General features: G+C 45.0%; 1 protein-coding gene across 1 annotated transcript; it reads right to left on the reverse strand.

Moving 5' to 3' along the window:
- Positions 1-412: 412 nt before the first annotated feature.
- Positions 413-25,071, reverse strand: Mtmr9 (myotubularin related protein 9). Its single transcript, XM_036199277.1, has 10 exons — positions 24,482-25,071; positions 22,055-22,163; positions 19,754-19,879; positions 16,349-16,522; positions 12,531-12,748; positions 8,783-8,944; positions 6,034-6,175; positions 4,549-4,769; positions 3,500-3,651; positions 413-1,007 (listed from the first exon to the last, which is right to left on the reverse strand). The coding sequence occupies exons 1-10, from the start codon at positions 24,661-24,663 to the stop codon at positions 844-846; spliced, it is 1,650 nt and encodes a 549-aa protein (XP_036055170.1). The 5' UTR covers positions 24,664-25,071; the 3' UTR covers positions 413-843.
- Between the last annotated feature and the right edge of the window lie 1,643 nt (positions 25,072-26,714).

Consider the following 26,714-nt stretch of genomic DNA (forward strand, 5'->3'; position numbering starts at 1 on the left):
AAAGCCTAGCTGTGGCACAAGTCAACTCAGAATATTTAAAAGTAAAATAACTCACACAGAGAGATTCCAACCAGTGCATTAAGAACTCAGCTTATGGATTCTGTACATGTTATATAGCTCTAAAAAGTGAATTCTAATCAAGCTATGGTTTCATTCACACCCATCACTCAAAGTACTTTTTGTATGTATGGTCAGAAACCTAAAAAGCCAATGCAATGGTAGAAGATGGCTACCAGGGAGGAATTCCTACTTCAATTCTCTATGACACAGACTCTTAGTGTCTACTTGTAAATTTACCTTTTCTTAATGAAATCATCAGAGGACCACACCTGTTGCCCTTGTAAAATGATTTATCACAAACAACTATTCTGATTTTTCCTTCTTGACAAAATAGGCTTTGTTATCCCAAACCTGTTCTAAAGGAGAATGGTCATTTTATACCTGGGGGTGGGGAGTAGAGGCCGGATGACGTGCTAAACACTAAAGTCTGGCTTCTCAACCACTTCTGCTTTCAAAACCACTTCTATACTTAAATTCAGAAAAGTCTGGCCCATGTTTTAGACAGATTCTTAACCAGTTAGGACCACTGTTTAGAAAGTGGTGATGGAGGACAGCATAGGGCACAGGTGTCACAGTTTGTGATGTGTCAGAACCTCTGCTCCCATGGCCAAGGGGCCTAACAGGCCATACTGGTGTGTGTTAGTGACTTCCATCTTGCAGTGCTGAGAAAGCCACACCTATAGCCAAGTTCAAGGCTACTACTGTGTACAGTGAACTCGGGGCAAACAGAGGGAGGGACAGACTCAGGCCTAGATAGGTCCTCAGGACAGGTGGGGAGATCTTTCAAGGACTCTCCTGTAACCCATCCTCTGTTTCCAGTTCGGCCAACTGCCTCCTTAGGATATTGACTTTGGCTTGTAACTCCTTGTTATAGTCAATGATGTTAACCATTTCCTCATATGCTTCATCCAGATACTTAGAGGATCTGCTCCAGCGCAGGAAAATTCCTGTAGGGTCGGGAACGAAAAGAGAGGGGGTAAAAGGTTTGGAGCAGCAATATGACGCCACCGGCAACTCTATGCACTACTGCTCATTTGTCCACAATGCATGTCGTTTTTGTTTAGACTTTTGTTTGCAGCACCGGAGACTGAACCTAGGGCCTTGCACATGCCAGGCAACTACTCTACCATGGAGCTACAGCCCTTCCTGATTTTGAGAAACAGGTCTCACTCAAAGGGCCAAGCTAGCCTGAAACTCATGCTCCTCCATGACCCTGTCTCAGTCTCCAAGTGGACAGGATTCCAGGCGTGCACCATCACACCTGGCTCACTCTGTGCTTCATGATTCTCTAACCACAGAGATTCCTCAGTTACCGAAAGAATCCACACAGTATCTAGGAACTCCTATTGTCATGGACGGGCTCACAGGTTATCAAACAAACACACTGTTGCCACATACTCACAAAAATAAGCTGGCAAGTTAGTGCCATGGTCTCCACTTTCATAGTCAGGGAGGCTGGCTGCCTGAGTGAAACCACTCTCACTGGACAAGTGACGGTGGCAGTAACGTCAGAGGCACAGGTTGTTACTTAAGCCTCAACTTGAACTATCCATGACTTGCGCCACTCTGCCGCTACCATTACTCAATCGTCCAACTCCTCAGACAACAACCACCAGCTCATGGACTGAAAGGGCGACGCCACGTCAGGTGGCTGGTTCCAGAACCACCTGAGTGTCATGTTCTTGGATACTGAACTCTTCCATCAATGACCAGAGTGCTCGATTCTAACCTGTGCACACAGGCATCTCTGAGGTCTGTTCCTAATCCATGTGAACACTGTAAACACGTGTGGCACTGTGCTGTTAGGTGATAAGAACAAGAAACCGACCTGCCACAAAGCAAACTTTTTAAAATTTCCAATCCATAGCTAGTTCTGTCTGTGTGTGTGGAATCCACAGACATCGAGGACAATGGCTTAAGAGAAAGCTGGTCATGCTGGTGCTTCAATTCACAACTACCCAGTCTACTGTTCTTCAATTAGAAGTCACTGTTAATGCCTCCTAAGATAGAGACAAACAGCAGTTGTGTTCTCTCCACTTCACCTCTAAATTCCCACCAAGGGTCAGTAAAATCATTAAATCATATTTCAGGCCACCCAACTGCAGACTGGGCATGCGTCTCAAACAGCTGGCCTCTCATTTCAGTGATTAAGTGTAACAGTGTCTTTTAAGTAAACTACCTCAGAAACGGTAACAATTTTTATTACATTTTATTTAGATGACGTGTGTGTGTGTGTGTGTGTGTGTGTGTGTGTGTGTGTGTGTGTGTATGTGTGTATGTCTGCGTGTATACGTCAGAGAACACACTGCCAGAGCCAGTGGATTCTCTACTTCCACCACAGAACCCTGGGGACAGAGCCCAGGCTGTCACTGAGCCACTTCACCATCCCCAAGACCTTTAGAAAGGAAGCAGAGCGGCAAGCTCTCATTTAAGAAATTACTTATTCTATGATCGGTCATTGTCTACAACAATCCAGAGAGTAAGCAGAGAGGTTCTGCTTAGGGCAGCCAAACTCCCTCACAGATTCAAATCACAGGGCTCCTGCTCAGGGAACCTAGACACTACTAGAGGCATCTAGTTTCCCGAATTCTAAGAAGGGAGGAGGCACCTAGCCCAAGGAGGAGGAGGATGCCCTCAGTAGACTTTCCGAGAAGAACAAGAGGCAAACCAGTTGGAGAAAGCCTCACACAAAGGGAAAATCACTGTCCATACATGAGCCACCCTGACAGCACAGAACCTTAGAAGGAGTTAACAAGGGGGATTCACAGTAACTTAGGTGAACTCACCAAACCACGGTCTTCCTGTAGCTATGCTACTTAGTGCAAATGTGCACAGAGATGCACTTACTGTCTTCCAAGTTAAATGGTTCTTCTGCTGTCCCAGTGGAATGAACATCTAATACACTTTATGTGAGTTCTGGTCTTTTTTTTTTTTTTTTCCAAACAAGCTTTGGTGTTTAAGGAGATTAGCTTCAGTGGTCTGAATAATTGTACATGTAAGAAGCTGCATTACAACACAGTCAGAAATGCATTACGAACTGCTATTCCACATGAACAGCAGCACTTGCAGCTCCCACTGATGGCATTTGTATCTACTTACAGAACCTATTGGAGTAACTGTGTGTCATCATTTAACACTCACTTAATTGTATTAAAAGCTTAAGGAAGGAAATAGATGAAATCTTCCCTAAGGAACTTACAATTCATTCATGTCCCAGCTACCTACCAACTCCTACCAAAGCATTCCTGTTAATCTCTGCCTGTTAGTCAGTTGCCATAGAAGAGAGGCCATGCCCACACTGAGGAAACAGTAACACCCACACACAGGTCAGTGGGTCACCACTGGCCATCTTCAGATACCAACTACTGTAGCATGTGACCCTAGGAAAGCTCAGGGCACAGCCTGGAGTGGGTGAATCTCTGCACATGGTGGGGATTACCTTCCCATAGCTGGAGACTCTGTGGAGCTACAGAAGGCCAGATGACCAGGCTGTTGGCCTCAAAGAGTGGATTGGTGAATTTACTCAGCTCGCTGGGCCTATTGACCCATGACCACAAAGACATTGTCTTCTGCTGTAGCTTCAACTTACATCTGCTCAAAGAAGAAAATCACCATTAAATCCATGAGTGGTTAACAACCGCCCTTCAGTGCTTCTCTTTACAGGACTTCTACTACTCCCCATGTGACACAAACAAGACTCTCAGTAGAGAAACAAAATGCTTCAGCATGAAAACATTTGTCAGGGGCATCTGCTGTGGACCTCCCTACTGTGACCCAGCAGTGGTGGGGTTGTGAAGCAACCCTGTCACTCAGGACCCGGGGACAGCTTCCAGGTGAAACAGGAGTCAGAAGACCTGTATTAAGGTTATACTTGTAAAAAGAGTCATTCTTCAAGTTTTTAATTTTGAGTATACAGCTGTTGATATATACAGCTGTTGCATACACACTTATGTGCACATGAGTGCAGTTAGGGCGTTGGATCCCTTGGAGGTGGAGCTACAGGCAGTTGTGAGCTGCCCAATGAGAGTGCTAGGGACACAATTGGGGTCCTCTACAAGAGCTGCATGTATTCTAATGGCCATCTCCAGCCCCAGGCCATACTTTTGATGGCCTACTAGCTGTGTCTCTGACAGTCAGCTTCTCTGAATCTCACTCTTCTGAACTACAGAAGTGGATGGAGGGCATACCTGCTTATACGATAATGTATCCCCCAGATATATGCAATTGTGATCATACATCAAGATGTGAACATGAAAATGGCTGGCTAATCTGCTCAAAGCTTTTAAGAAGTATATCAACTAATTTTAATCCAGCAGCAGAACGTTTAGGGTTCCCTCTCACCTGGCATGCACTTGGCTCACAGGACATCTGTACTTCATGTAATTTAATTTGTACTTGACAGCAGATTCCACCTTCTTATAAACAAACATTCACATACACCCAAACCCCAATCTCTTTTAGGAAATGACCTGGTATGAGCTCACCCACCTTTCACTTTCATTGTTGCCCAGGAATGTTCCGAACTGTGAGGCATAAGCATGCTCAAAGAGCACGATGAGAAAATGCTCATTAAACTCAAAGGAGCAAGGGAACTGCCGGAGGATCTGCCACACACAGTCCAGAAAGAGAAGGAACACGGGCGCCTCCCACTTCTGCTTGCTGCTGCAATAAGCTGACTGTGCACAGCGCTGTTGGAACGGGTGACCAGCCTAGTGGAAAAGACGGAAATGTGATGGTCCTGCCCTGATCACACCTGGAACACTAGTTCACACAATCACGGTGGCATTTCTATCCATGGGAATACCAGAAAACCAAGGTAGCTCCTGTCTAGATGAGTTTTTGGTTAAAATAACTACCTTCTACAACTAAGGAAGAATTACAATTTCCAAACCCTTGGTGAAGCTGTGTAGTGAGGATATGAACATGGGGACAGCAAACGTCCTTCAGACATCAAATGAAAGGTAGAGCTTAATGACCGATTTATGAAATTCTTGGACTTGACTCCAACATCATCCAAGGTTTGTCTATTAAAAGTCATTACATAGCATTATGTTGAAATTATATAGCAGTGTTGTGTTCTAGGGAGAACTACACAAACAGGATAAGAGTCTCTAAGCACAAAGAACATGAAGGGAATTGATCAACTTCATGTGTGAAAGGAGATTTAGGTCTCAAAAACATCATCAAAGTATGCTATTCCACTGGATCTTAGAGGAAGTGTGTAGGCTGGAGCAGGATGGACAAAAGGCAGAATGTGCTCAAGTCCGAATTGAGGTCATAGCCCCTGCCCCCCACTTTATCTGTATCAAGCTTCTGTATCTGTACTCAGCTTCTAGGAGACCGTCTATGTTTTACATTCATTCTGCTTCCCTTGTTGGTAACAAAGCACATGCTGAGGATCCCTTGTCTAAAACACCAGGGACCAGAAGTGCGCTGGGCTCCAGTGTTTGTCATTTTTCGGGAATGTGAGTGTGCACGAGATACTTGGGGGTGGAACCTAAGTCTCAACAGCACACGCTTCATCCACACAGCCTGAGGGTGACTTGTGCAGTTGCTTCTACACCTCCATTTCCACTGCGGCAACCACAGGAGGTCAGGAGGTAGCCTTCTGGAGCGCTGGGGTTTTCACACTAGGGATGCTCAACCTGCACAGCTACAAAAGGGAATGATGTGCTAAGTGAGCCATATAAGCAAGAGAGGTGCTGGGCTGGGGCTGCAGCTCAGTGCTGATCACCTGCTCACATGCACACAGGCCAACTTCAACAAACTACATGGGAGGTGGAGAAACCAGAGGATAATAATGATTCTAAGCACTTATCTGAGTGGAGGTGGATTAACTGGCCCACAGAAAATTGAACACACAACTTAGAATTTGTGGATAATCAAGATTTCATTCACAATCTTAGCACCGCAGACTGAGACTTCAATCTTCATAACGGGCAGTCCCATTCTGCTCCAGCAGCTCTCTCTCACCTGCAGCCACTCTCTCTCGATCAGGGCCTCAAATCCACGGATGGTCCTGCTTCTCGGTTCTAGGATGATCTGGGCCAGGGAAGTCACCTGCAGCGTGGAATCGGTCCCTTCTGTCCCATGAATCAATACCGATGCTCCCTCCCTGAGAGGAAATCCCAGAGCACAGATGGGAAACTCTTTTTTTGTTTGTTTGTTTGTTTGTTTGTTTGTTTTGAGACAGGGTTTCTCTGTAGCTTTGGAGATTGTCCTGGAACTCACTTTGTAGACCAGGCTGGTCTCGAACTCACAGAGATCCGCCTGCCTCTGCCTCCCGAGTGCTGGGATTACAGGTGTGCGCCACCACCACCCAGCCATAAGTTACCTTGGTGGTTAATTTTTTTTTTTTTACTTTTTTTTTTTTTTTTTCCAGAGCTGAGGACCGAACCCAGGGCCTAGGCAAGCGCTCTACCACTGAGCTAAATCCCCAACCTGGGAAACATCTTAAGGATGAACATTCCATGAACAGAAGGTGTTCAGTCTCATGCCCTGCCTTGTCAGTAAGATATGGAGTCTAAATGAGGGACTGGGCAGATGAAGGTCTCCAGGGAAACAGGAGACCACAGTGAATCCCAAATTTCACACAGCAGAGTCCTTCTAAGTCAACACACCTGCAGTGCCTTCCAGCTGGCCTTCCAACCCTGGACAGACACAACAGTCCTGTCACAGTGGTACTTGCCTTTCCTGCTTTAGGAGCTGAGACAAAACTTTCTTATCAAACCTATACATAAACACGCACTAAAATGACCTTTCCAACCTTGAACTCAGCTGCCCCCTATAAGCCTTCACCAACTGTAATGGACCCAAGAAACAAGTCCTAAACTATACTCTGAGGTACAAAGAAGTGGGAAAAAAGCAAAAGTATACAACTGTCAGCCCATAAGCCTGGCAATGACACCCCTGCCCATAAGAGTTACTCAGTGCTTGGGACCCCATTATTCTAAAGAGATACCTAAATGAGCCACACACTCTGCCTTCTTCCGCCCTTTTTAGTGAAACTACAGTAAAGAAAAATTTGGAAAAAGGACATTTCATGTTTCAGATCTACTGCCAATTATTTTCCCATGTACATACATATTATATAGTAATAACGAAAGACAATTCCCACTATTTTCACTTTTATTGTAAACATTAACTATGTTTTATGCCTTGTTTAGAACTACTTAGTAATGGCTATATAATATTCCGTTAAATGATTAAATTATAATCTGTTTAGCCCTATATATTTTGTGATACTATGGTTGATGTACTTGTCTGGGGATTATTTTGGAGCTCTTACTGTGTAAACAACAGACCCTACCAGTGGTCATATAACCCCATTCTTAGAATATCTAATAATTATGCTGAAGAGTATGAACAGATACTTTGTGGCTTTCATACATATTGAATGTATCTCTGAACTGTGAGTGATGTTTACTCTGAACTTAAGGTTTATTTCTGCATTTTGAACAACTGATCATAAAGCCACTTTTTAGTGAGGTATAAATCCCAACATATCAGAAAGGGAAGCCAGCCCTTGGAGAACTGAGGAGGCTGCCCCTGGGCCAGCTGCCTTCCTCTCACTGGCCTGTTACTATTGCTGGAAGGGTAGACATGGAGGTGAAGGCAGCTGGGGACTTGGCCCAGCTTGCCTAAAACGTCAAAGGCCCTGGCTCCACCCTCAGTGTCGCATAGCTGTCTGTGGTGGTGTACTCCTGGAGTCCCAGGACTTGATAGGTAGAATCAAAGAGGATCAGAAATTTAAGGTCATCTTCAGCTACAAGGAAGTTTTAGGCTAGCCTAGGATAGTAAGACACCGGGAAAAAACACCTCTGTACTCATGACATAAGGAGTAATTTGGTAGTCTTGGGCTAAAAGAAACAGAAACATCAATGACAGCTGGTCAGTGTTCTGAGCTGTTGGCTTCCTGTCACAGAACCCTGGTCTTTAATCTCCCATTTAACTGGCTAAAGCCTAACGCAAGCCCAAACAAAGAACAGCAGCAGCTGCGACCTCTACCCCAGCTCTCTGCCCGTTTACTAACTGAGCACAAGATCTTAGGCAACTCACTCCCACCTTGAAAACTCGGAAGTAGGAACAAGTTAACGTTTCAAGTGCCACCCAGGGAGACAGTGCTGACACCTACCTATGGTTTCCATGGGAATCCCCTCCTTTAAAAGGCTCTATGCTTCTGCAACACTGCACACAATCCTCCTGCCTCTGTTCATTCTTCTGCCTCAAGTCTCAAGGGTTAGGAGGCTTTAACTGAGGGAATACTGAAATGACTTGGCAAACTGCATGGCCATCAGCAGGCTTTCCCAGCTGAGACCTTAGGATGAGCAATCCAGCACAGAAGGACAACAACATGGTGTGACAGTGTCGTTCCACTGATTCTGCGAGGAAAACTTCCTTTCAATCTTTTCATGGCAAATTCATAATTTAAGGATTTCACCGAAAAAGTAGACCCATGGTACTTAAAGACTGTGTCATCATTGGTGCGTACATGGACACTAATCACATTCACTCAACAGACGTGGTCATTTCATATCAGACCCACACCCCCTCACCAGTAACTGTAAGCAGACCCTCCAGCCCCCACCCCTGCACAACACTGGAAGCCATCTGGAAGCTATGGAGTAGGAATGGACTTTGATGCACTCTATGGACACTCTGGATAAGAACGATGTCTGGCCACCAGTGTGAGTCCTAGCCAGGAAGGCAAAATACACGCTACCTGTCAATGCACTGGGCCGCCAGACAGGCAGTGGTCAGAATCTCCTTGATGTGTGTCAGCCAGTTGGAGGCCTCCAGCTTGCCGAGCCATCGGTCCATGTTGTGGGTTTGTTCATTACATGCTTCCACGAGCTTGATTAAGCTCTCCTGAAGAACATGGTATCTTTTAAAACAAGAAAAACGGAGAGATAAGACAGAGTGACAAGGAACCAAACCCCAATGTCTTGCACTCAGTGGCAAGGCCACTTAGGCCACTTCCACTGCTACAGCAGCCTGAGGAGTAGGGGTCCAAAGGACTCTTAGCACTATGTGTAGATGCTTCAACGTCTCCTGGAAAACGCTCTTGCTGAGCAGCGGAGACCCATTCCACACAGCTGGGTCACCTGGGAGGGCAGAGGCCAGGACACTGCACTCTGTGACTGCCTAATCCCAGGGCGCAGGGCAACTTACACTCCGACCCTATAGCCGCTGAATGACCTAGATTACACAACCAGGTCTCAGCAGTGACACCCAAGACCAGACCCAAATCCTAGCAATCTTAGCTCCAAGCCCCTCCCCCCAGCTACCACCCCCTGAAGAACGTAAAAAGCTTCCTTTGAGGAGAAGCAGGCAGGTGGAGGGAACACAAGGAGGAAGCAGGTGGCGGCTCCAGGAGACTAAATCTCTAAAGCTTCCACTGTAGGAAGCTGTAACTCCACGGAGTGAATCTGTTCCGCCAGTCTGGTAGCAGCGGACTCTGGGAGAGCTCAGGGCTGAATGGAAAAAGACTGCTATCTAGTGAGGCTCATCTGTGCTTATGCAGCATGAGATTTTCTGCTTATCTTACAAAATGCAATGAAGGCTGGAGCTCATTTGCTTAATATACTTAAGTCTTGTGTTCAGTTGCTACACACACATTCACACACGAGTTGGATGAAATGAAAAACTCTCTAGCTAAACTAAATAAAAAAGAGAGAAAACTCAAGCAAATCTAATGAGAAATGCAAGAGGAGGCACTACAATACCACAGGAGTAGGAGGGATCATAGGGATATGCATGGTGGCATGGTTTTTAATCCAGGTACCCCAGAGGCAGAGGCAGGTGGGGCTCTGTGAGTCTGAGGCTAGTCTGATCTACATAGTGAGTTCCAAGCCAGCCAGGACTACATAGTGAGATCCTGTCTCAAAAGGAAGAAAAAAGCCGGGCGGTGGTGCACGCCTATAATCCCAGTACTCGGGAGGCAGAGCCAGGTGGATCTCTGTGAGTTCGAGGCCAGCCGGTCTCCAAAGCGAGATCCAGGAAAGGTGCAAAGCTACACAGAGAAACCCTGTCTCGAAAAACCAAAAAAAAAAAAAAAGGGAGAAAAAAGAAAGGACTGTGAACTTCTATGAACAGTTATACACCAACAAAGTACATACCCTAAAAAATGAGCGCAGTTCTGGGAAAACAGCAGCTGCCGAGACTTGAGTTAGGAAGAAATGGAAAATGTGAGCAGCACAATGAGTTAATGAAAAACAAATCAGTAACGAAAAGCAAAAATCTGCCATCAAAGAAAAGCCTAGGTCCTCAAGGCCTCACAAGCTACCAAGCACTTGAAAGAACTAAATACCAGTCCTTTCCAGTCTTCCAAACCCTGAAGAGAGCACTGTGAATTTTCTACTAGCCCAACCCTAATATCAAAGCCAGACAAGAACAACTAGTGATCACTGGCCAATGATGAACACAGAGGTAAAAATCATCCAAACACTAGCAAACCAACCTCAACAGCACATTTAAAGGGACACCACCCAGGCCCCAAACCCTTCTACACAAGGACACAACTCAAACTAATCAATACACGTGCAAAAGCACAGGACAGAAACCTCAAGGATCTCAACAGGATAGAAAAAGCACCAGACAGGTCAGCATCCTTTCCTGATAAAGACTCAACCAATTACCTATGGCAAGGATGGACCTGAACACAATTAGAGCCATGTGACAAACCCACAGTTAACATCATACTCGAGGGGAAGTCAAAGGTGTCTCCTTGAAGATCATTAACAAGACAAGAATGCTTGTTTTCATCATGGTAGTAGCCAGAGCAACTGGGAACAAAAAGAAATAAACCAAACAAGTCTGAAAGGGAGAGGTTAAATTGTTTCTTTGCAAACAAAAGTATCCTATGAATAGAAAAATTCTAAAGACTCCAGCAAAAAAAAAAAAAAAAAAAAAAAAAAAATCTGGTGCCACATGCCTTTACCCAGCACTGGGGAGGCAGAGGCAAGTGGATCTCTGTGAGTTTGAGGCCAACCTGGGCTACAGAGCAAGCAGAGTGAGTTCCAGGACAACCAGGGCTACACAGAGAAATCCTGTCTCAAAAAACAAACAACATTTTTTAAAAGAAAAGAAAATCTCACTCATTCACAGGAACAACAAAAAGAATAGAATACTTTAGTGAATTTACTCAAGACTGTAAAAGATCTGTACACTAAAAGCTATAAGATGCTCAAGAAATGAATGTGCACACAAATCAATGGAAAGAGAGCTCGTGTTCATGGGCTGGGAAATGGGTAAAGTACACTCCTCCCCAAATCAATTGACAGACTCTACACTACCCCTTACTAAATTCTGACAGCACTCTGCCAGAAACAGAAGGAAAGACAATGCTAAAACTCACCTAGGCCTAGACAGTAGACTCCCCGACGCCAAGAATGGAGGCAGCCCAGCCACCGTCCTCTCAGGAAAGCCCTCGCAAACTGACATTACTAAATCTATGGACCTCTAGCTTTGTCTCACAGCGTCCCCAAGTCCTACTACTGCCACAGCCATGACACAATGAATCAGGAACCTTCCCTTCTTTCTCTTTAAAAACCATTTTTCTCCAGCATATTTGGCCTCCTGGTTTATGCTTTCGGGATTGCAAGCCATGAACCTGGAGGCTGGTTCTACAGACCAGTTGCAGCAGCTACAGGACCACTGAAAACTGCTGACAGACGAGACACGGATATTCACGCCACAGACAAGCAATGAGGTGAGAGCTATGTTGCTTCATCATCTCTCGGTCCACAGCTGAATCAAATAGCACTCATACACAACAGTGTGAACTAATTTGCAGAAAATAGCCACACCTATGTTCAAGACCACAAGGCTGACTGATCTGAACTTTGAGACTGTGGAGTTGGAATGTTGCCAATTCAAAGTATGTTTGACTCCCCCTTGCCCCCCTTCAGTAGCCGTCCACTGCCCACCCGTCTGACCTAACCTTTCAGCCACTGGTAAAACGTTGGAGCGCAGTCACTCGGCAAATCCGTACCACCCACTAGCATCAAATCTAAGAATGTTGTCAGACAGCACCTGAGAACTGTTAGCAGACAGCCCCAGTTTGCTGTGCCTCACCTACCTGACGTTCCCACCAGTGTATCTGGAAAATGCCTTATTTATGTCTTTCATCCTGTGACTATGAAAAGTTCATGAAACCACTTCCACATCAGAACATGTTGTTTGGGGCAACCTGAATCTGTGTTTCTGGGCCAAGTCACTGTATTTGGCTCAAGAATAAACTCACTCTTATTCCCTTTGAGGTGAAAAATGCTGTTTTGCATTGACAAACATATACCTTTTCATCCACTAAGCCTTAGTAAAGCAGATGGGGCAGGGAAGCCCACACTAGGTTGTCCAGCCTATTCCAGACCCTTGATTATGTGGAGTAGCTGTGATCTCTGTTTTGAACAGCTACAGGATCAGCCTCTGCAATCAGCTATCGGGAGTGCTCCCCATGCTGGCCTCTTTACCTCTCAATGGACTTGTGAATCCGCCTCCACTGGGGATAGTGAGCTTCCTGTTCAAAGCCACCTCCTTTGGCTCTAGCTTGCTGGGCCACATTCAGTGATCTGGTGTCAATGAGGTAGCCACGCTTTCCGGCCCTGAGGGTGGCGTTTATCAGCTTCTCGTCTTCCTTGCACCTCCGCCCATTGGTGCCAGTCAGAGGCTGACCACTTCGCATAATCACCTGGAAGCACACATGGTACTTGAAGTTTCTGAGAAGGAGCTGTATCAGAGTTAATCTGTGGCACTCTGCCATGGACTCTGATATGGTGATTTTTATTTGTACTGAAATGTGATTTTGTTTGTTTGTTTGTTTGTTTTTCGAGACAGGGTTTCTCTGTGTAGCTTTGCGCCTTTCCTGGAACTCGCTTTGTAGACCAGGCTGGCCTCGAACTCACAGAGATCCGCCTGCCTTCTGCCTCCCGAATACTGGGATTAAAGGCGTGCGCCACCAACGCCCGGCTGTGAAATGTGATTTTATTTGTATGTTAATAAATAAAGTTGCCTGGGGGTCAGAGCTAATAGCAAGCCATAGCAGAAGCTGGGTGGTGGTGGCACACGCCTTTAATCCCAGCACTTGGGAGGCAGAGCTAGGTGGATCTCTATGTGTTCAAGGATACAGCCAGCATGGAGACACACTCCTTTAATCTCAATACCAACGACAGAAGACCTGGAGGTCTGTATAGACAGGCAGTGAGGAGGAGGTCATGTGGTTGGGTTTACAACCAATGAAAAGGCAGAATAGAAAGTCAATAAAAAGACAGAGACACAGGAAGTAGGCAGCTTGCTGAGGAGGACAGCAGCAGCAGTGAAGGGTAAGGTTTTTAGCTCTTAGCTACTGCTCTGACCTCTTGGGCTATTAACTCTGCATTTGGCTCTGTGTTTCTTATTTAAAGAAGACTGTTATATCTACACTCCTATGAGCATGCCATACACAAAACGCTGCATGTATTAACACCTGTAAAACAAAGAGAAGCCTTGCACTTTAGTACAACTATTTTCCTGCTATCTCAAACACAACAAGCTCTATCATCACTTCTTAACGATCATGCACTGTACTTTATTTAGTCCATGAACTGGTTATGGTCCCGTTATGAAGACAACAGCCTAAGAGTCAGTAAACAGCCTTTGTGGGAGAGTAAAATATCCCATACCTCAAATAAACTGCAGACCTCTGCAGGCCCAGGAATGGCTCTGAAAAGCCTCCCCTTTACAAAAAGAAGCATCCACCTGTCGTTAGCAACAAAGAAAGCAGGCAGAGACTTTCTGTCTCATGTTCCCTCTGCCTGTTCAACCTGGAGGAAAACACTGGGGTCTGACGCCTGGCAGAGGACCACCCAAGGCTGTCAGCAGGAGGCTTTATCTATGTAACACCCAGCCTGGCTGACTGTATATATGTTCTTCTTTCCCAACCAGCTGCCCATTGCCTTCTCTACCCACCAACCCAAAAGCTCACGCTTCTCTTTCTGACAAGTCTGCCTTCCAGTTCTTAGTCTCATGCCCCACACTTAGACAAGATAAAATCCACATGGACTTCCCCTTATATCTCTATCAGTTTATCTGACAGACTACCATTACTGAATCTTGGAGGGAAGAGTAAACTTTAACTCCATATACATGGTGCTGGCAGGCTCTGGCAAAAATTACAGAGAAACACAAAATAGAAAGTTTATACACACCCTTGTGTGGGGAGTCACTTTCAATGTTCTGAAAGCCGTCTGTCTATGATTTATCCTCTACTGCCCCTCTGCCATCCTTTCAGTATTGTGAGACTGCCTGTCTCCAAAGACTACCATCCACATATTCTGAAAGGTTTGCTTTCTAAGCTTTTCTCAAGGAATTAGTACTATTACACTAATCTCTTCCTGGGGGATGGTTTGGTGCTGCTGCAGGAAACCATCATTAAATGCTCTTACTACGCCGAAACTGCTCAACATGACCCGTGGCCAGTTTGTGGTTATGTTTTTGGAAAGTAGAGGAAATCTGAGGCCTGTCTGGAGTCCACAGGTCACTGAGGATGTGTTTAGGGGCCATTCCTTGTCCCTGGCCCCTTCTTCCTCTCTCTCTGCTGAGATCAATAGCTTCTTCCTCCCCATGCTCCCACCACCATGGTGTTCTTCCTCGCTCCAAGCCCAAAGCAGTGGAGCCAGCAGGATGTAGACTGAAACATCGAATCTGTGAGCCAGAATACATTCTTCCTCCATTTTAAGTTGCTTCTCACAACTGCCCACCTCTGTATCTGAGCCAACATCCTGGTGACTTCTAGGAAAGCCTTGGCCAACCTCTGATCTGTAAGCCCTAAGCCACAGCTGTGACATCTGAAACCACACAAGAAATTTAAAGTCCTGCTTTGTTGCACCATGTTCCCTGGGCTCTTGCTGATGATTAAGGGCATTGCTTGAGCCTTTTCTTTTGTTCAGGACCACAGGAGCTTATGAACCCTGTCACCCTGAGCAGACACTAGTGTTTGGCTTAGAGTAAATGGCAATTATTTCATACTGATGCCACTAGGGGACTCAACACTCCATTTAGCATCAGTTGTTAAAACACTGTACGATATAAACTTTAGAGCAACACTGCTAGCAGGACAGGTGGCCTGCTGACAATGAGCAAACTTTTAACACTGTCCTGTTGATGCCCTCCTTCACATTCCTGTGGGAAAGGACAATGGAAGATAGCTGTAATTGTCTAGGTTAATATGGGCTGCAGAATGAGAAGCAAAGTTTAAGCAAGAGAGGAGAAAGTGCCAGACATGGTGGTGCATGCCTTTAATCCCAGCACTTGGGGGAAGATCTCTGTGAGTTTGAGGTCAGCCTGGTCTACAGAGTTCCAGGACAACTAGAACTACATGGCAAGACCCTTCTTAGAAAACTAAAGGGATGGAGGAGAGCAGAAAGTAATTTGGAAAGTTCACATCCAGCAAGCTGTAGATTGATGCAGCCCTCATAAGAAACGAAGGAGGGCCGAGTGAAGTGTCTTGTTAATGTGAGCAGGCCATGTATCAAAGATTGAGGCCACAGGCCCATAGGAAACTGACAGCGCCTTGCCTCCAGGTCAGGTCAGAGAGATGGCACAGCCTTTCTCTGGTCCAAATGTGATTGCTGACAGTGTAAGCAAAACTGGCAAGCACAGCTTCCTCCTCCCGATGCTTACAGCCCGAGACTAGCCATCTCCTCTCCCCGACGCTGGACATAATAAACAAGCTGAGGTTCCAGTTATAGCATAGTTGGTGGCACTCCATCAGACTACACAGCCTACCCAAGCCCACATTTGCCATGTGTGCATCCATTCTTTCTTCATTCCCTGGCTGTCCCAGTCAGAGCTCAGGGACCCAAGACATCACTGGTCTCAGCAATCCCCAATTATCCAGTGTCCTAAAGTATGAGTAAATGGCATGCGCCATTTTTTTCTCTTGTGAATCAGTGTCTGCTCAACTCAACTTTCTCATGGGAATTTGGTAAGAATAATTACAGTGAACAGCTAAACAGGGCTCTAGGAGAAGAAGTGTCGCTCTTCTGTCTTCAAGAGCATTGCTGCAAGCATTAAATAAACATAGTTTCCTTCACACTGTGCTCTAAAGATAAACCCAGCTTTCCAAAAACTGAGCAGTACTGAAAGAACTCAGTATATCCTCCTCAGAAAAGCATCCCACTCCTGGTGTCCTGCAGTTTACACAAGAGGTGTACTAGTTGGAATGATCTGGCCAATGACTTCAGCCAAAAGGCACAGGAACCCACCCACCCTAGGCCATGCCTATCAGCAGAGCCGTGCCCCTCACACTCACCATGCCATTCTTTTTATGGTAATAGCTCAGTACTGGGAAGCGCCCCCCATGTCGAAAGGCTGCCACTTTCCGAAGAGCTTCATCATCGATGGATTTGGGCACAATGACTGCTGGTGGGTAGGAAGGACAGATGGCAAACTCCTTATTGACATAGCTCAGTCTCCACTCACTGGTCTGAAAAACACACAGCACTTCAAACTAAGTAAGCATCTCTGTGTCATAAAGCATCTAAAGTTTGCCGGGCAGTGGTGGTGCAGGCCTTTAATCCAGCACTTGGGAGGCAGAGGCAGGCGGATCTCTGTGAGTTTGGGGCCAGCCTGGTCTACAGAGTGAGATCCAGGAAAGGTGTAAAGCTATACAGAGAAACCCTGTCTCAAAAAAACCAACCAACCAAACAAACAAACAAACAAAAAAAGCATCTAAAATTTAAAGGCTTTGGAGACGATTTCCAGGGAAGCCATCCGGCAGGAAATTTGGACATCTAGCCCACACTCAAATACTGTGGAGGAAAAGAACCTCCAGCCTTAGGCCAGCTCCACCACCTTCTGGTATGGCTAACAATCAGCATCCCTAGAGATGTCTTCCCTGTGGCAGGCCAACACCTACTGTATTGGAAGCTCCTCTATCAGTTTAACTGTGATTCAGAAAACACAGCTTATGCTCTCCATTTCATAAGACAGGTCTTGCCCCTTAGTTACACATGCCAAGTATGTCTGTGGTTATGATGGCCAATATCAGCCCATTCACTCTTTCTGGGTACTGCTCAGGTAACAATCATCTTAACACAGTACCAACAGACTGTGACATTCCAGAACGCTTGGCTGGAGTAGAGATGTTGGCCATAGCAAATGTTTTGTTCCTTCTGCTAGAAAAGGAAGAACGTAGCGAGAGAGACTCATCTTTCTTAAGACAACAAGGACACACTCCTGGAGAGCCCTTGCATGTCATGAGATCATTTTTAAGTCCTAGAAACACATGACAGGAAACCATCAAACAGCAGAACTACATCTTACAGCTGAAAAACAAAATGACATGTGCAAATTTTAGTATGTGCCTATAAATTCAAGTTGGACCAACATATCAACCCTGGCTTATATTAATAGAAAATTAAGTTAAAATGTGAAACTTAATAGAAATGTTTTTATTTAAAGATCAATTTTAATTACTTACTTTCTTCTAGCTTTTATTGATTTACTTCGTGTTTGTGTGTGCACGTGTAGCTGTGTGTAGGTACCTGTGGAGGCTGGAAGAGACCATGGATTCCCTAGAGCTTGAGACACTGGTGGTTGCGAGCTACCCTATGTGGATGCTAGAACCCAGTCAGGTCCTCGGAAAAGCAGCAGGCACTCTTAATCACTGAGCCATTTCTCAGCTCCCACTTGACTACTGCATTGTTGTTTCCCCTTCGTGGTCACTTTCTCATAGTTTTAACTATTGCTTTACAATCCTTGTGTGAGGATTCAGACATCTGGGTCATCTTGGGGTGAGTGCCTATTGACTCTTTCCACTGGCCAAATGGGTGACATTTCATTTCTGACTTAATTTTGGTTGCACCATAGACCCTGTGAATGCAGACATGCTCGGTGCAGGAGGTAACTTTTGTTTTAGCATGCATTTAGACTGTGGCTAGCTTTGTGAACTCTAACACCTGTGCTGCCTGGCGGCTCAGCTCCATGTTCACTTTGTTTCCAGCCTGCATGCAAGTCAGCCAGAGATCTGGGTTACACACACAGCAAGGTTCCTCTTCTCAGGCCTGCTCCTACTCACTGCTCTCCTATATTTCCGATCACTTTAGGTGCCTTCCTCTGGCTTGTCCCCCTACAGGAACATGGTCTTCTGTCAGGGTGTGAGCTATCAATGCCACATTCATGCTGACCACTAGACAAAGCCACCAAATGAGACTAATGAGGTTTCTTTATAGCTGTTTTAAAGACTCTGTTCTTTTAATATCACGGAGGGGTGGGGGGCAGGGCATAACTGAAAATCAGAAGTGGCTAATACTATAATTAAGAGAATTTTATGGTTGGCAGACAAACAAAACAAGCTCAAAACAAAACAAACAAAAAAACCACCAACAACAAAAACAAGACCAGAAACCCCAGCCTTCCAAAGATTACAGATCAACACACATGCCTGTTCATAAAAGTTTTGTTTTTTTGGTGTTTGTTTTTGTTTTTTTGAGTCAGGGTTTCTCTGTGTAACAGCTCTGGCTGTCCTTGAACTGAAGAGACTGGCCTGTCTCTGCCTCCCAAGTGCTGGAATTAAAGGTGTGCACCACCACTGCCTGTCCTGAATTTCTAATGATAGAGTATAGACACAATATCTTGCCATCCTTTGTCCTGTTCTATAGATACACACAGTCTTACACTCTTTTATTCACCTAACAAATCCTTACCACTTGCTGGTCATGTGCCAGGAATACTGAATGGGAATTAACACCCCACAGTTCCTGACCTTGCAAAGCATACACTCTAGCTGCTTACTTCCTAGTCCAGGAGGAACAGTAAGCTATGAGCACTGACTCCAGACTGCTGCTTCTCACTCTTGAAGGATGCTTTTTACAAACTGCTCTCCCCTCTTCTTAGTAGATTCAAACTCTGGCTCCCTTCTCCTTTAGACACTTCCTCCAGGAGCCTTTGGCTTCCCCTCACCCCATGCTTTTCATAACATGCAGTATGACTCCTGCTAACTTTTCATTTTTCATACAAGCTCTAGGCTAAACTATATTTTCACCATATTCAGTGGTATTTATGCACAAGACCATAAAATTCCCTTTCTACTTCCCTCTGCCACCATGGACAACTTCACACTTCAAATTACACGGCACCCTAATCTTGATTCCAAGTGACCATTTATAGAAGTATGATAGGAAGAAGTCAAACAGCCAAGAAGGAAAACCCGGCTCTAGCAAGCTGGCCTTGGAGACCAGGCCAGGTGTTGTCCAGCAGCACACAAGCTAGGCGCTTCTCCAGAACCATCTCAGGCACGCCGTGGGCTCAACACACGTTTGAAGCATGGCTCAAAACCTTGTACATGTTAAGTTGTTACTCAGGAGACACCTACCAATTGAACTCACAGTATTCCAGGAGTAGCTTTAAGCAAAACAATGTTTTATTTCTATTTTTTTAAAATAATATTTACAAATGCAATTTTCAAACCTTTTAAAGTACCCGGACTCTGTTAATCTATTGGAAGGAAAGGCATTGCAGCTGTAGCAATGACACCGACACATGGCCAAATAACCGCCAGGAAGGAAAAAGGCTCACCAACAGCCAGTGCACACTCTGAACGTAGGCATGAAGAGCCCAAAGCATCTCACTAGCTTCAAAGGGAAAGGGTCATTTCACGAGTAAAATAAGGTGTTGGGTTCATTCTTGGCACCCACAGTATCAAATGTTAACTTACAGCAGAGGAGTAGAGCTCAAACTCTTGCTCAGGAAGGAAGGAATGCCAGCCATCTTCCATCACCTCAAACATGGGTCGGTAGAAGAAAGGGTACATCAGGGTGACTGAGTCCAGAGTGGACAATGCCTAGAGGACAGATAAAGATAAAAGATAAAGATTCTGAAAAGCAACTGAAAGTATGCTAACAAAGCAGCAGTGAGGACACAGGACCTGGTAATGATGGAGCCCAATACAGGTCTTCAGTGCCGTATTTCTACATACAGCTACAGTCTGATTGCAGCTGGCATCCACACTTCAGCATCTTAGACACCTGACACACAACCACACTCAACATGTGCTGCCTGAACGAACAAGCAACAGAACGGTCTGTGCCTAATGAAATAACGTCTCCTGACATAATTTAAATGTCCAGAGCTCAATAAGAACGTCCAAGAATTTCTGGGCCCTGGGGAACAAGGAGGTTTGGGTTAGTCAGTAGAGTCTCAGCTAAAAACCCAGTAACTAAGTCATTCAAAGTGTATGCCTGCTTGTCACCACTACAAGGAATACTCAACTCTGGCAAGTTGACAAGCATCAGAAAAGCCTTCAAGCTCCAAATCCCAGCTACACAGTGGTTAAGTCACATAGCTTCCTTATGCCTGCTCAATGGAGGAAACTTCACAGGCTTATTAGAAGTCTTCTTGGAGATAAGGCATCTAACAGGTAACAACAGTGCAACACACAATAAAATTGAGTTCTTACAAGACATACATCTTTAGAAGCTGTATCCACGCTCACTTCCTCCTTCCTAAAGGGATCAGCCAATGACTAGGTACACCCAGTCAAAGTGAGCCCACACATTCCTTTGTCTAAACAGCAAAACATTATCTCAGTTTGCTTTCTTATTCACATTGGGAATTATAGCCATGTCAAGATCATACTTCCAAGTGACAACTATGTATGGCAGACTATTCACTTTACTCTCTTATTTTCTCAAGTAGAATTTAGCAAAAGCAGGAAGGTTTATGTGTCATTTCCTTAGCAACACATCACCCGATCCTCTACTTCTTGTTATAAACCAAACAAAATTGTAATCATCGATTTAAGGCTTTTTTCCCCCTCCTTTTTAATAGCTAAACCCACTTTTCTTTTAAAACATTTAAAGACAAAATAAATCAGTTACATACAAAAAAAATCAGCTAGCTCTATAATTACCTAGAAATTACTTTAAACACGGAGTCAGTTGATACAATTTAGTGGCAGTGATTTAAAATAAGGCAATTTAAAATAGGGTGTATACTAAAATTGTCAGAAGATGGAAAAGGCGTGTGAAGCCTTCAACGGAAAGTCCCTCAAGCGTGGCCAGAAGCAATGTTGCAAACTTTGATATGAGCACAAACAAACACATCTAAAGTGACCGGATGAAAACAAGTCACAGACGACAACTGTTGGTGACAGTCACCTGCTTCGGTCTGTCACACAACACTGTGAATATACTCCTGAAACAGTAAGCTGAGAAATGGTTAAGGTAATGAACTTCATGTGATGTGGCTATTTCTACCACAAAGTCTCAGCATGAACCTGTTCTCACAGAAGCACCCTCCAATGGCAGCTACCATTTGCCAAGTATTGTCCTAAAAAGTCTACATATACCCACAAATGTAATCTTACAACAGCCCTAGGAGGCAGGTAATGATATCCTCATTTTATAACGGGAGACTAACGCAAGAGATTAAGTACTTCACCCATGGGCCTCACACTAAAAGAAGAACTACATTACAACAGTCGCAGTATTAAGAGTTGCTGCTCAGGGTTCAAGGGTTGTGTCTACTCCAAAGATGCACTACACTCGGGAAGATCACACCCATTCGCTGTACCGCGGTCACGATCCAACTAACTGTATTTGTTTCAACACTGTACCTAGGTTGGTCTGCCAAGCAATCCATTGAAACAGAACAACAGTTCCCAAAGCAATCACGATTTGTGCAGTATACGTGATCCTGGGGTTTTTTTCTAAACAAGAATTCATACACACTCAAATGAAACAGCATCTATTATTTGGTCAATACGAACTCATGGAAATTCTATCATGAAATTCCACAAACTTCTAATCAATTGATGGAACTAGGAGTTCCGTGAAAAGTGCAAGTGCAGTAACTACAAGCGGTCCCATTGCTCTCGTGTGACACCAAACCAGGAAGGGCTTTTCCTACCTCAGCAGCCCTGGGGGCATGATCAAATACCTGACTGGAGAAACACAGGGCTGCATGAAAGCAGAATACTGCCCTTCCCCCATCGGATTTTTGCCTGCAAAATACTTACCTCAATGGAACTGGCTATATTTAAACATTCCTCCATCCCAGGAATATCCAACTGAATAATTCGGAAATCTTTACATTTTATGATGATGGTACCCAGAGAGCCCACAAATCTGTAAGAAATTACAAATCATGTGAATGGTAAGAGAACCAGTGAGGAGAATAGGTTAAACCAGAACACAGAGTGTCAGAATTCGTCTTCACTGTGCAGCCTGAGAGGCCACTGAATAAGTTTATGCACTAAAGATGAACTGAGGAGGCTAGGAGCCTGCTGCTGGTATGGGTGGCTCACCTACCACTAATTCACCCAAACTGCTGGTAACACTACTGCTGTGGATATCGCTCTGTGTAAATAAAGTTCTGATTGGCCAGTGGCCAGGCAGGAAGTATAGGCGGGACAAGAGAGAAGAGAATTCTGGGAAGTAGAAGGCTGGGAGTAGACACCGCCAGCCGCCGCCATGAGAAGCAACATGTAAAGACACTGGTAAGCCACAAGCCATGTGGCAAAGTATAGACTAACAGAAATGGGTTAATTTAAGATAGAAGAAGCAGATAACAAGAAGCCTGCCACGGCCATACAGTTTCTAAACAATGTAAGTTTCTGTGTGCCTTCTTGGTTGGGTCTGAGAGACTGTGGGACTGGCGGGTGAGAGAGATTTGTCCTGACTCTGGGCCAGGCAGGAAAACTCCAACTACACACTACCACCAGATTGCGTTAAGGCACAATCTCTGTAGAAATCTTAACATCCAAAATACGCAGTGAAGCAACAGAAAGTGTGTTGTTACTCACACATCCTTTTTTTTTCTCTTTCACAACTGAGATTTTACTGGTTGAATACACAGACTCTAAGAGTCATACAGTGTGTTCACGTACCCAAAAGAGCCATGTGTTGTTTCTCTTTGAACTTATTCCAGCGATGTTCCATCCTAAACTTGGCAAGTTTTCCCTAAGACCTCACAAAACAATCAAATGCTCACAATCCTTAATTCCACTGACTCACAATTTTATGCTTCATACAGTACATATTCAAAATTTCAATCTTTCACAGAACATTATCACAACTGTTAGGAAAATGGACTGCCATGACCTGAGACAGTTCTCTGAGAGGGCAAGGCCCGAGGAGTGGTTTTTCTAGGATACAGTCGTACTAGAAACACGAGACCAGATATAACTGAAAATATTCCAGACACAAATGCACGACCGAGAGACTTCAAATAACCATTTCGTAGCTTTGTCACACATACTTCATAGTGAACTGGATAATCAATTTGCCTTCTCTAGCCTAGCGTACACTGGGTCCACGGGACAGAGAAGACAGAATTTAAGTGCAGGTGAAAGTATATATAAATGTTTGACTCTGAGATAGTCTCTTACACAGATGAAGAGTATAGAATGGGAGACTCAGGGATAGCTCAGCAGTGAAGAACACTTTTCTGTTCTTCCAGATCCAAGCTCTGTCCCCAGAACTCATAGAAGGTGGCTCACAACTGCCTGTAACTCCAGCTCCATGAGATTCAACACCTTTTTCTGGCCTCCTGGGACACCTGCACGCATGTGTCCATACCCCCCCCCCACACACACACACGTAAAAATAAATAAAAAATTTAAAGTCCGGAAATTTTAAAGTGGGAAAATAAAGATGAATTAGTTCATACTTTCCTTAATAGCCAGTCCTTTTCTCCTCAGAAGCAAACTGAATGATGCTGAGGACTGGTTGCCCTCAGTGGGAAGTGAACAACCCAGAAAATAAATAAGAAGAAATATGATAAACTGAACTTTCACTGTTGTTGTTGAGAAGGTCTTCCATACATGAGTGAGGTGGGTGTCAAACTTGTCATCCACCTGCCTCAGCCTTCCCAGTGCTATTACAGGTAGGTGTGTGTCACCTTACTGAACTTTTTAAAGGAGAGAATAAAATGCTTATATGGAAAATAATGACAATGTACACAACTACGGCCAGCCATGGTGGCACACACACACACACACACACACAAATGTAATTCTAGCACTTACTTAGGAGGCCAAGGCTGGAGAGTCGGGAGCTCAAGACTGGTCTAGGCTGCAAAGCATGGATGAACGTGTCTATTTTTTAGGGGGAGGGGCTTTAAATTGTATTCGATCACAACTACGGGAAGTGTGACTGACAACTAATAATGATTGGAGAAACGGCAAGGCACATGCAAGGAATGTAATGGTAGAAAAAAATTAAAGAGAGCACTGAAAATACACCCAAATGTTGTTTAGTACGACCACTGTGATGGTACCCCTAAGACCTTAGCCTAGGGATAGCAAAAGCCATGTAGCCAGTGCAGACGACTTTCAGATCTAGGCCACAGAAGGTTCGTTTGGCTGGCTGGGCGAGGATGCCAGAAAAACACCTGGAAGCGTCTGTCCGGGCTCCTCAGGGACCTGGGTGTGGTGGGCGCTCACCGTTTGTCAATGGCGTCGATATTTGAATGGAGGAGCCAGAGCTCCTCCGTGTTGTCCTGCCGGGAAGACAGGATCAGGTGGTGGCCCGTCAGACACAGAGTCCCTTCCACGGCGGGGTAGAAAGGCCGGTGCAACACCACATTGTCCACCCGTGGGGTCTTAATCAGCTCCGCGAACTCCATGGTCCCTGGGCGGCCACAGCCTGGGGGATGACGACTCCCCCAGGTGAGAGGCGGTTAATCCGCCCCGATGAGGCACCCCCTAATGGGCGGGCCCGGGAGGTCGAGCCCCGCCCCGGTTGGGCGGGTGCGGCAAGGCCTGCGGGGTGCGCAGCGCACAGACCGCTCCGCGGCGTCTCTCCCGCGCCGCTGGCGGGGACTCGGCCACAGAGAAGGCCTCGCGGCAGGCCTTGTAAGAGCCGCTGCCACCGGCCTCAGACGGGCAGGCTGCGGAGGAGGACCCAGCGTCAGGCAGCATCCGAACCCGAGCCGCTAGGGACTTCTGGCGGAAGTAGCTATTGGCTCCCGAACCCGACAGTGACGCCGGGCAGAAGTAGAGGAAGACTCAAGACTCGGAAGGCATAGGCACCGGACCGGAAGTTGGCCCGTTGTTAGATCCGGTGGAACACAGCCAGACACAATGACTTTATGTTCCTACAAGGGAAAAACTCTTTCACCTTCTACCCACACAGTCCTTGTCCTCAAAATATTCCTTATCGGAGAAGGCGGGACGAGAAGATATAGCTGACCTGCTGCCTTCCGTTTGAGTAGTGTCCCTCAAGGGTTCTCATGGGCATTTGCTATAACTGGTAACTATTCTCATGGATTGGTCCACGAAGAGATGTCAAGTGTAGGATTGAAGCAGTGATTGTGACCTAGAAGCCTCGGGGTGTCTAGAAGGAACACGGACCTAAGCCTCAGACTCTGAGAGCGTCATGATGTTAAACGAGCAAAGAGTATAAATACCTAGAAGGAGAATGCACAGAGGAACTGATTAACCCTCGTCCTGTGACAAAACTCCAGTGACTTCAGAGACTGTTCAGTTAATCTGTAGCAAAACCTGGATCTCTCTGTGAAATCCAAGACTTTGGTGTATTAGTCACCAACTCGCAGCGTCCTGGCTAAGTACAATCTAGCTGAACTGCTCACAAACACTCCAATGACCGAGTTTTGCTCATGTAATTTCCCCTTCTTGCTTCCTGTTTCTCTTCTTTAAGCTGACATTTTATTTCAGAATAAAAATTACCTTTGTGTCCTGGCCTGCTTTTACTTTATTAGCCTTGGAAGCTCTCACCATGCAGCATCTAAAAACAGTGAGTTAGCTGACTTCAGAGATTACAGAGTGAACCTAACCAGATGGCACAGTGCTTGTTCCTGCTTTTGGTCTTGTCTTCCCTGAAACCTTCCCTTCATAAATCACCCCTGACATTCCAGTTTATCTGCAAAAGAAAAACATCCAGCAATGGAGGCTAAGGAAAGATGAGGGAAAGTACTGTAAAGCCATTTTACAAACTGGATTTTTTCATTTTCCTTTCTTATGTGGGTCATTATAATAACTACCAATTGTGGGATGGACATTTTATTTCCAATCTAGAAAATAATGGAAAGCTTTACAAGAGAAAAACATGAAAGTTGAGCCTTGAAGAGTAAGGTTCCCTGAATGGAAGATGTCTAAGGAAGAACTTAGCATCCATTTTAGTATATATTAAAAGATAGAAATTCTCCAGGGACTCTATGGTCCTCCTGGCTTTCTTGAAAATTAATTATGAAAAACGTTATATCAAGTTTAAAAAAATGTTCCATGTTCTATAAAGCCATAAACTGCCCCCCCCCCACCGCCCAGGAGAAAAAGTTCAGTATCTTCTGAGTTGTTATAATGAAATACCGGAAACTATTAGAAAATTACATCGACTATGATTTGAAGTTCATGAGCGCTGAGAAAAACCAAAATTCGGTTGTTAGGCATAAAGCCTAAGTAAAGAGTGAAGAGGATTTCCCTACATAAACGGTAGGTGGCAGTAGAATTCAAAGGCAATGGGATATGCTGCTATTCTATCAAAACAGTCCAATGATATAGTCAAATATTACTGTCAAACAGCCAAGAAATAAAGGTCTTGGAGGATTCTCATAAGCCAAGAAGATAATGGAGTTTATAGTGTATACAAAGGATTTATTCAAGGACTATTAAGATAGTTCAATGGGTGTCTTTGTCAGTGTTGTATTGCTGTAATAAG

Source organism: Onychomys torridus, chromosome 9 (genome assembly GCF_903995425.1).
Source record: "Onychomys torridus chromosome 9, mOncTor1.1, whole genome shotgun sequence".
Taxonomy (NCBI): domain Eukaryota; kingdom Metazoa; phylum Chordata; class Mammalia; order Rodentia; family Cricetidae; genus Onychomys; species Onychomys torridus.

Coding starts and splice junctions, on each gene's coding strand:
- Mtmr9 (XM_036199277.1), bottom strand. CDS start 24,663: ATGGAGTTCGCGGAGCTGATTAAGACCCCACGGGTGGACAATGTGGTG. Junction 19,880..22,054: donor ATATAGCCAGTTCCATTGAG/GTAAGTATTTTG, acceptor TCTGTCCTCTAG/GCATTGTCCACTCTGGACTC. Junction 4,770..6,033: donor TCGAGAGAGAGTGGCTGCAG/GTGAGAGAGAGC, acceptor CTTTTCCACTAG/GCTGGTCACCCGTTCCAACA.